General features: G+C 37.3%; 1 protein-coding gene across 4 annotated transcripts in view; it reads left to right on the top strand.

Moving 5' to 3' along the window:
• Positions 1-229: 229 nt before the first annotated feature.
• LOC107876499 (tRNA pseudouridine synthase A) overlaps positions 230-10,808 on the top strand; it is a 65,185-nt gene continuing 54,606 nt past the window's right edge. For 3 of the 4 annotated variants that reach the window (XM_047393814.1, XM_047393813.1, XM_047393816.1), the window contains exons 1-2: positions 233-484; positions 1,616-1,721. In XM_047393814.1, coding sequence (XP_047249770.1) covers positions 363-484; positions 1,616-1,721 — 228 coding nt within the window. In that variant the 5' untranslated portion in view covers positions 233-362. Of the gene's footprint in view, positions 485-1,615; positions 1,722-10,808 lie in introns of all 4 variants that reach the window. The other variant, XM_047393815.1, reaches the window with a different exon arrangement.

A 10,808-nucleotide genomic window follows, 5' to 3' on the forward strand; every position in this document is an offset into this window, starting at 1 on the left:
ACTAAGTAGGCCTTTCGCCAAGAATTTTTTTAACTTTTTTTTGAAAACTTATTTCATTTTACTGAAAAAAAGTGAAAATAATAGTATTTGACAACAAAAATTATTTCACTTGTGAAATTATTTTAAAAAAAATAAAAATAAGTAAAACTAATTTTCATATTTCTGTTATAAATTTTAAAAACATTTCTAATTTATATCAATAGCCAAATTCTGAGGCGAACTCCAAAAGTTTATTATTTTCATGGGCAAATGAAGATAGTCGAGAGAAGTGAATATTTTGGCATAAGGAAAAAGTATTGGGTAAACATTTTGAATAGGCAGGGGCAGTCCTAGTCCAACTCCACTGCATCCCGCCGCTAGTGATGCTAAGGTGCCCAACGGCAGTAAGAACTCTCAGAAATCTGATGGAAGTTCAGTCTCAGCAGAAGGTGCATTTTCACTATAATCACACTGATTCTTGCAACTTCTCCAGATGGACTGCCAGGTAAATTTCTCATGACACTTCACTTTTGCTCCTTACTTTGGATTTGGTTCTGGAATGCAATTTTTTTCTTGATAACAGTAGTGTCGGGTGAGCTTGCACACACCTCGACTAAATCCACGGGATATGTGCCACATCCCACCAGCAACTCTGTCCAACAAGGCTCGAACATATGGGAAGAAATCACGTAGTGTTTGTTTCTGCTGGGAATTGAACCTGAGACCTCATGGTGCTCTTTCCAACTTCATTGATTTAATTGCTATTGTTTCTCCCTGAGACCTCATGGTGCTCTTTCCGACTTCATTGATTTAATTGCTATTGTTTCTCTGCTTCCAGTTGCATTCAAGATTGAATTTTAATAGTTCCATAATGGATTTTATTGCATTCAACTACGTGGGCTGTGTTTGATCCTCTGAGTGGATTATTTAGTTACTGCTTCTACTGTACTGGTGCCTTTCCAAGTGGATTTTGTCAAATGCTGGTTGCTGGCATGTGGTTTTAAATGTATAATGCTGTATTTGTATAAAAAAGTATGTACTGTGATGGGTATTCCGTTATAGCAGCATATGCAGAATTTTTTTCTAAGCGGTATCCACATTTAATTTAAAAAGTGAATAAACGAACAAACCTTAGAACAAAGTTATATAAACGAAACAACAAAATAATTCTTGTGTTTATAAAACATAAGTCGCGTAGATTACCCATCTTGTATTATTTGTTATCTAAGTTGTGATGAAAATGAATGTTGGATTGGCTCTGGTATGTTTGATATCGTTTAAGTAGGGACTCAGAGGATTAAGTCTCGCTCTCTACCCAGCTTTTTAGAAGATGAAATGATGAGGCACTTGACTAAATTAAGAGAACGCGTGATATTCCATACTGGGATTCAAACTCTCGACTCAAAGTAGACAAGCGAGGTGCTTTACCAGCGAGGCCGGGAGCTGTTTGTGGCAAGCAATGCCATGTATCATTTCTGATATTCTGTTTTTGCATATCACACACACACACACACTAAAATTTTCTGACTAAGCAGTGTCGTATTATACCTCTTAGCATTACGTGCGTCCTCCTTTGTGCATATAGTTAGGATTGCGTATATGCATTTTAGTTAGTGGCTTACATTTGATTTGATAGGGAATGTTACGAGTTCATGTATGCAAGGCCGTGGCACAAAGTTGTTGACTTTTATGCAGACATGGTGAAAGGCCATACTTCATTGTCAGAATTATTTGGGAAAGAGGTACACATTAGCAAGCTTTCCAGTTGTTATAAACTGGTTGTTTGTAACTCTTTTGCTTTTGTGTTTGTTTGTTGCTGTACTTATAAGTCTTTTTGGAACGGGAATATTATGAAGAACTTTCTCAGGAGGAGCTAAACAACAACAACATACCCAACATAATTTCACAAAGTGGCGTCTGGGGAGGTTAGAGTATACGCAGACCTTACCTATACCTTAGAGGTAGAGAGACTGTTTCTGATAGACCTTTGGCTCAAGAAAAAAAATAGTCCAAAGTAGTCCGGAAAAAGAAATCATAAAAGTACAAGCAGTAGCAAAAAGTAACAAAAATAATAGATAGTAACAGGACCAGTGTTCAGGAATTCGCTCGCATCGTCACATAATGCGATGATGCTAGCCCCTTTCACTGCGTGTTGCTGATGCAAGCCAACCTTACAGAAGCGGACGCATCACAGGGTTATGCGAGATGCAAGCCGATGCGAATATATCATGTTGATTTTGTTTTTCGGGTCATTTCAAATTTTTAAAGAAAAGAGTCACTTCATGTTGATTTTATTTTCAGGGTCAATTTCAAATTTTAAAAAAAGATTCGCTTCATGGTGTAATGAATGAATACAAGATTTGGACAATCTTGACGAAGTAGATGAGCTTTAGAAGAACAAGAATTAGATGTTGAAACGTTATTAGTTTAGATTTGTTTTTTCTTTTTTTTTTGCTTGTTTGTTTTGCTATTTTGTTGAACTGTTTTGCTATTGTGGTCTTTGTTGTTTTGCTGGTCTGTTTCACAGTAGGTGTTTTAATGATCAAACATGCGATTTTGGTGTATAATTTAAACTTCTACTTATATATATTGTCTTTATGTTGATTATATAGTTGCTGTGGTCTTTTCAGTTTTGCCTTACTGCTTGGATGCTCTATATAGTCTTTTTTCTTTTAAATTGCGTTTGACTTGAATAATGTGCTCACATTGCTTCACGCTCCGCGTAATGCGTGATGCAAAGCCTTGTCGCTTTTTTCCACATCACACTTCCATGAACTCTGAATGAGACAGTAACTACAACAAAATAATATGATAATCGAAATACATGAGAAATACTGCAACTACTAGTATGGACCGATAGCAAGACAACACATTGCCACCTACTATTTTCTACCCTAATTTGTGTCCTCCACAACCTCCTATCTAAGATCATATCCTCAGTAAGCTAGAAGCCTAGAACAACTTCATGTTCTGCCTATTCACCTCTCCACAATACTTCTTCAATCTACCTCTACTTCTCTTGAAATTATTAATAGCCAACATCTCACACCTCCGCACAAGGGCATCTCCTCTTCACATGTCTGAACCATCTCATTCTCACTTCCTGCATCTTGTCCTCTAACAAAGCCACTCCCACCTTGTCTTGGATATCGTCATTTCTAATTCTGTTTACTCTAGTATGCCCACACATTCATCGCGATATCCTATGCAAAACTAAGAATAGTTTTCATAAAAATCTTCTCGAGATAAATTAACAAGTGCTTCTTTAGATCTCAAAAGCTTCTACTCATCTGGTTCAAAATGTTTATCTTTCCTACAGAATTTTTTTCTTCTTCTTAATCATAAAATAAAGTTCCATATTATAAGTTCTTACTTTTTCATTCATCCCATTTTGTGTACTTATACAAGTTCCTTTTAAAACATTATTTAGTGGTACATATAAGATTGGTTCTAAAAGTGTACATTTTATTCATCTGAGAGCTACAAAGTTATAGTACAGGAAAGCAAACACACAAAATCACATCGCTTGATTCTAGTAGATATGAGAATCTAGATATGATCTTATTTGATCTAATTACCTAAACTATATATAGCAAATTAGATCTGATTTTATTAGATTAATTTAGATCCTACAAAATCAAATCTTAAATATTCACAAATCAACACTCCCCTTCAAGTTGGCATTAAATATTTGTCATGCCTAACTTGCTTACAAGAATTTCAAATTTTGGTTTAAACAAGCCTTTTGTGAAAATATCTGCGATTTGCTGATTTGTTGGGACGAAAGGCATGCACAAATTTCCTTCATCAATCTTCTCTTTTATGAAGTGCCTGCCCACTTCAACTTTGTTCTATCATGTTGAACTGGAAAGTGAGCAATACTTATGGCTGCTTTATTGTCACAATACAACTTCATTGGTAAACCAAATGTTTTTTTGAGTTCTTCCATCATCTTCTTGAGCCAAATCATTTCACAAATCCCATGGGCCATAGGTTGACATTCAGTTTCAGCACTGCTGCGAACTACAACATTCTGCTTTTTACTCCTCCAGGTTACAAGATTTCGACAAATAAATGTACAATATCCAGATGTAGATCACTGTCAGTTGTAGAACTTGCCCAATCTACATATGTTAGCTTTCAATGCCCTTATGTTGACTTTTCCTGAAAAACAGTCCTTTCCCAGAGAACTTTTAAGATATCTTAGGATCCTATGGACACTTCTTGGTGCTCTTCCTTTGGAGAGTGCATAAATTGACTGTCTAAGCGTATGTCAAAAGCTATTTCAGGTCGAGTATGTGACAAGTAGATCAACTTCCCCACTAGTCTTTGATATTGACTATTGTCAACTGAATTTCCTTCTTTATTTTCAAATTTTATATTCGAATCAATAGGTGTTTCAGCTGGACGACAACCACTCATCCCTATCTCTTTTAAAAGTTATAGCACATACTTCCTTTGTGACACCATAATGCCTTTTTTTGATCTTGCTACTTCGATGCCAAGAAAATATTTCAACTGGCCTAAATCTTTAATTTCAAACTTCGAGGCCAACTGTTTCTCTAAATTCTGCATTTCGGACAAGTCATCTCCTGCAAGTATAATATCATCGACATACACTCTCAGGATAGTTGTCATTCCCTCAAGAGAATGCCGAATGAACATAGTATGATCTACTTGCCCTTGAGTGTACCCTTGTTTTTTCACAAACTGAGTAAACCTCTCAAACCAAGATCTTAGAGATTGTTTGAGCCCGTAGAGAGACTTCTTTAGCTTACACACTCTAGTTCCATACCTTTATTCAAAACTTGGAGGAGGTTCCATGTAGACTTCTTCGAGTTTTTCATTCAAGAATGCATTCTTCACGTCTAGTTGTTGGAGGGGTGATAGACTTACTGCGAAAAAACAGTAAATAGAGAAACAATTATTGATGTTTTACACTAGATATACTGATATTACAACAATAAATCTGAAGACAGCCACTAGGAAACTGCTAATACTGTTAGATACAACCTAACACATGTATGAAATTCACTAATACAGTACATACTACTAAGATTAGGCATATTCCATCATTCCTAGACATTCGAGAGGCTAGAACTCTCCCAGAAGATTCCCTTTTCTTTTCTGAATATCTGTCTACTGTCTTGCCCCTTTTTCTACAGAAAAAACCACCCAATACATGTGTAACTGTCTCATGACAGTTAATAAGTTTCCCAATTGCTTATTTTGGCCTCCTAGAATAAGTTTTTATAACTTGAGGTACATCATTACCCGCCCCTATAAGAGTCACCTTGTCCTCAAGGTGAAAGTCAGGAAATTGCAGATTAATGATTGCATATTCCTCCCAAGTGTTCTCAAATTCTGGTAGGGTCTTCCACTTGATTAGCACTTCCCACTTACCATTGATTAGCTTCTTGGACTGCCTCACTTCTTCAGGTTCAACTTGAAGCTCCAAATCTTGTGTAAGAAATGGAGGTAGGTTTTGAACAGGAGTAGTTGGAAGCAAGCATTTTCTCAACTGCAAAACATGAAACACTGAATGAATGCGATTTCCAACTGGTAACTCCAATCGATAAGCTACGGGACCAATCCTTTCTAGAATCTTGAAAGGGCCATAAAAACGGGGATTGAGTTTTTCATTGATCTTCTTAGCCAAAGAACGTAGTTTATAGGGCCGAAGTTTGAGATATACCATTTCACCAATCTCAAAAATCACTTCTTGACGATGTCAATCAGCTTGATTTTTCATTCTTTGTTGTGCTTGCAGCAGATGTTTTTTAAGTTCAGTTAAGATCGTATTTCTAGTGCGCACCTGCTCATTTACTTCTTCTACCGCTGAAGTTATGTCATCCATGTGAAAAATTGATGGTGGATCCCTTCCGTATAATGCCTTAAAGGGTGTCATACCTGCAGATCTGTTAAAGGATATATTAAACCAATATTCTGCCCAAATAACTAATGGGACCATTGTTTAGGATTTTCTCCTGCCATACAACGGAGATATGTCTCCAAACTTCTATTCACGACTTCCGTTTGCCCATCGGTTTACGGATGATATGAAAAGCTATAACATAAGGTAGTACCTGCTATTTTGAATAGCTCTTTCCAAAATTGGCTTATGAACACGCGGTCACGATTAGACACAATAGATTTAGGAAATCCATGCAGTTTAACCACTTCCTCAATGAAAACAACAGCCACATCTTTAGCATTAAAAGGGTGTGAAAGTGGAATAAAATGTGCATACTTAATAAGACGAACCACCACAACCAATATAGTATCAAACCTATGGGATTTAGGAAGGCCAGTAATGAAGTCCATAGTTACATCCTCCCAGACATGATGAGGTATAGGCAAAGGTTGAAGTAACCTTGCAGGACTCAAAGTTTGAGACTTGTTCTTTTGACAAATTTCACACCTGGAAACGAAGTTTTGCACGTCCTTCTTCATACCTTCCCAATAGATATTCTCAGACAACCTTTTATATGTGCGAAGATACCCCGAATGACCTCCTATAGGAGAGGAATGAGATTCTTTCAATAGACCAGGCATACGAGATGATCCTTGTGGCAAAACCAAGTGTCCTTTAAATAGTAGACATCTATTCTTCAAGCTGTATTTGTCATCTGTTTGTTGTCCTGAGATTAACTTCTGCAAAATAGAAGTCATTTTGGTGTCTTGTGTACTTCCTGGTCCCATTCTTCCTTGTCTTCGTATTTCCAAATTGAAAATGCATATAACTCTGCAGATTCCCCGTGTCTTGACAATGCATCAGCCACTCTATTTTCAGCATCCGGTTTGTACTTTATCTCAAACTTATTACCCATGAGTTTGGAGACCCATTTCTGTTGATTCTCATCCATGACTCTCTGTTCCAGCAAAAATTTAAGGGCTTTTTGATCTGTTCTGATGATGAAATGATGGCCCATCAAGTAGTGATTCCATCTTTTGATAGCTAACACAATAGCCATTAGCTCCCGTTCATATACCGAACATTGTCTTGCTCTAGAAGAAAGCATTCGACCGAAATAAGTGATAGGTTTACCATTTTGCATTAAAACTGCACTGACACCAAATCCCGAAGCATCAGTTTCAATTACAAAAGGCTGAGAAAAATTCGGCATCGCTAAAACGGGCTCTTGAGTCATAGACAACTTTAACGCTTCAAATGGTTGTTGGGCTCGTTCTCCCCATGAAAAGGCATCCTTTTTAAGTAAATCAGTCAAAGGGGCAGCGATCTTACCATAGTCTTTGACGAATTTTCTGTAATATCCAGTGAGTTCCAAAAATCCTCGCAAAGACTTGATATCTTTAGGAACTTGCCAAGATATCAGACTCTCAATCTTGGAGGGATCAACTTGCACTTCTTCAGAGGAAATGATATGGCCCAGATATTCAAGTTTAAGCTGACCAAACATGCACCTTTTTTTGTTGATTACCAGTTGATTCTCTTTGAGAATATCCAAAACAACCTTGAGATGCCCAAGATGTGAAGCATAGTCCTTACTGTAAATCAAAATATCTTCAAAGAATACTAAAACAAATTTTCGCAAATAATTCCTGAAAATATCATTCATCAGTGATTGAAAAGTCGAGGGTGCATTGGTCAAGCCAAATGGCATGACCATAAACTCATAATGTCCCTCATGGGTGCGGAAGGCTGTTTTTTCTTCATCTCCAGCTTGAATGCGAATTTGATGATAACCCGACTTAAGATCCAACTTTGTAAATATGGTGGCTCCCCCTAGCTCATCCAGTAACTCATCAATGCATGGTATTGAAAATTTATCGGGGATAGTGATATCATTAAGAGCCCGATAATCCACGCAAAATCGCCAACTTCCATCCTTCTTCTTAACCAGTAATACTGGACTAGAATATGGACTAGAACTAGCCTTAATGATTCCAGCAGCCAATATCTCCTTGACCAAACGCTCGATCTCCGCTTTTTGAGAATGGGGATATCGATATGGACGAATGTTCGGTGGCCGTGCTCCAGGTTGAAGAGTAATAGCATGATCCCTCGAATGATGTGGTGGTAGACTCAAGGTTTGCTCACCTACTTCTGGATAATCAGATAATAACTTTTCAATCTCCTCTGTTATTATAACATCTTCATTTTCACTTCTTGTTACCCGATTCAACTCGACCAAAAATCCTTGGTTTCTTTTCTTTAGTAATTTGGTCATAGATTTGAGTGATACTACTGTTCGAACCATAGCTGGATCCCCTCGAAGCAACATTGATCTTCTTGCATCATTGAATTTCATGGTTTGAAGTTTCCAGTTTGCCCTCATTTCACCTAATGTGACCAACCATTCCATCCCTAAAACCAAATCAATTCCCTTAAATTCGGATAGAAAATACTGTTGGTTGATTTGAATTCCTTGCGCATCCATCCTTACCTTTTTGCATACTTCATTCCCACTAACCTGTTTACCATTACCAATTACTACTTCAAATCTTTCGGTCTTCTTAATAGGTAATTGGAGTTGATGAGCAAGGGTGGAAGATATAAAATTATGGGTAGCCCCACTATTGACCAAAACAATTACGTTGTGCCCATGAATCTCCCCTACGAATTTCATTGTTCTACATCCAGTAAGTCCCATAGCTGAATTCATATTCAACACCATCATAGTACCCTTTGTTTCCTCTTCAACTACGTCTTCTCCTTCTCCGGTAGGCTCAAAGAATTCTTCTGTATCATCCTCTTTTATGTTGGGTGTCTCTGAAACAATCAATAGGCTAAGCTGCCTGTTTTTACAACGATGATTGGGGCCAAATTTTTTATCACATCTGAAACATAACCCTAATTGTCTTTTTCGAGCAAATTCTGAATCAGTCAACCTTCTAAATTGTCCCTCGGATTTTGCTACTGAAGAGTTAAAGCTAGTCGACTTTGCGGCAGGATGCAATTGTTCATTGTTGTGACTTGTTGTTCCGACTCTTGAGTCCTGTGTTTCAAGGACGTTTGCAACCCAATGATAATTGGTTCTAAACCGAATCAGTTTATTGTTTGAACTTCCTCTCGTTGGTTCAAATTTAGAACTATGAACTTGTTGCAACACAGAATTTCGATCCTCCACCTTTTGAGCCATCTCCATTATCTCCCTCAATGTTTGAGCCCGTAACAACATCACTTCTACTGAAATGCTCCTGATAACATTTCATCAGATGCCTCAGTCATAGATGCTGACACCTTTTGAAATTCTTCACGAAACGCAACGACTTTGGTAATCTGCCTCAGCCCCATTAAGACAGCATATTGGTTGATCTTTTGAGTATCATGAAATCGGTTCAACAACTCTCTTTTGAAGTCTTCCCAGGTTGACATTTGTTGCCGAGATTCCATCCAATAATACCAATTTAAGGCTTTTCCTTCCAAACAAACACCTGCTGCCCGTAATTTTTCCATTTTAAAAATTTCATTCACTGAGAAATATCGTTCCACTCTGAAAATCCGTCCTAAAGGATCCTTTCCTTTGAAAACTGGTAATTGTAGTTTTCGAAACTTCTTCCCATTTTTTTCTCTAGCCAAGTTGACATTGCTTCCTTCTTTTTGGTTTTCGATGGATTTGGTTTGAGAAGGGGATGCTTCTGCCATCATAGTTCGTCCTTGGGCTTCAATTCTTGCAAGAGACTCTCATTTCTTGAAACCATCCTTCCAGTTTTCTGACATCTTCCCTTACCCCTGTCAAATTAGTCTCTACCTGTTTGACGCGTCCCTCTATTTTACTCACCATACCCGAACGTTACTGCTCTGATACCAAATTGATAGACTTACTGCGAAAAAATAGTAAATAGAGAAACAAATATTGATGTTTTACACTAGATATACTGATATTACGACAACAAATCTGAAGACAGCCACTAGGAAACTGCTAATACTGTTAGATACAAGATAGGTGGATGTCACAAGAGCAGCTCCCCAAAGAAATTTAGGGACGCGACTTCTGAATATTAAGGCTCTAGTTACTTCCATAAGATGCCTATTTTTCTCTCCGCTACTCCATTTTTTTTGGGCCGTCTCAGGGCATGAACTTTGGTGTAGTAGTCCCTTAGAAGTGAAAAAATTGCATAGATGGTCATTAAAAAAATCTCTCCCATTATCACTCCGAAATATTTGAATTTTCTTATAAAATTATGTCTCAGCCATAACATAAAAAGCCTCAAATATATGTTTTACTTCCCCTTTGTCTTTCAACAGGTACACCTAAGTTAGTCTAATGTGTTCATCTATGAAACTCACAAACCACCTTTTTCCATTTATGGTTGCTATCCTAGAAGGTCCCCAAACATCACTATGGATTAACTTAAAGGCTTTTGTGGTAGGGTAACTTTGGGAAGAAAAAGATGAACATCTGTGTTTAGCCATTTCACAAAATTCACATTGAAAAGAGGATGCAATTTTATTCATAAACAACTGAAGTAACAAGAGTTTCCAAATAATGAAAACTAGGATGACCAAGTTTATGGTGCCATAACATGACGTTATTATCAACGAGGACAGAGTTCAAACAAGCTGAACTAAAATTTACTGAATTGCCGCCATCTTTAAGAAAATTGATACCTTCAAACTCTCTAGCATTGCCAATCATCCTCCCGAAGACCTTGTCCTAAAATACACATGAAATATCATCAAAGATAGCATGGTGGGTCAATTTGCTGATGGACAAAAGATTATGAGACAATTTTGGAACATGAAGGACATCAAAAAGAGTCAAAAAAAAGGGGTTAGTTTGACTAGCTCTTTCCCAGTAATTGTCGAGAAGGAACCATCAACAACTTTGACTTTTTTTATTTTCGGCTAAGGAGTATAAGTC

This window comes from Capsicum annuum, chromosome 7 (assembly GCF_002878395.1).
Source record: "Capsicum annuum cultivar UCD-10X-F1 chromosome 7, UCD10Xv1.1, whole genome shotgun sequence".
NCBI classification, from domain to species: domain Eukaryota; kingdom Viridiplantae; phylum Streptophyta; class Magnoliopsida; order Solanales; family Solanaceae; genus Capsicum; species Capsicum annuum.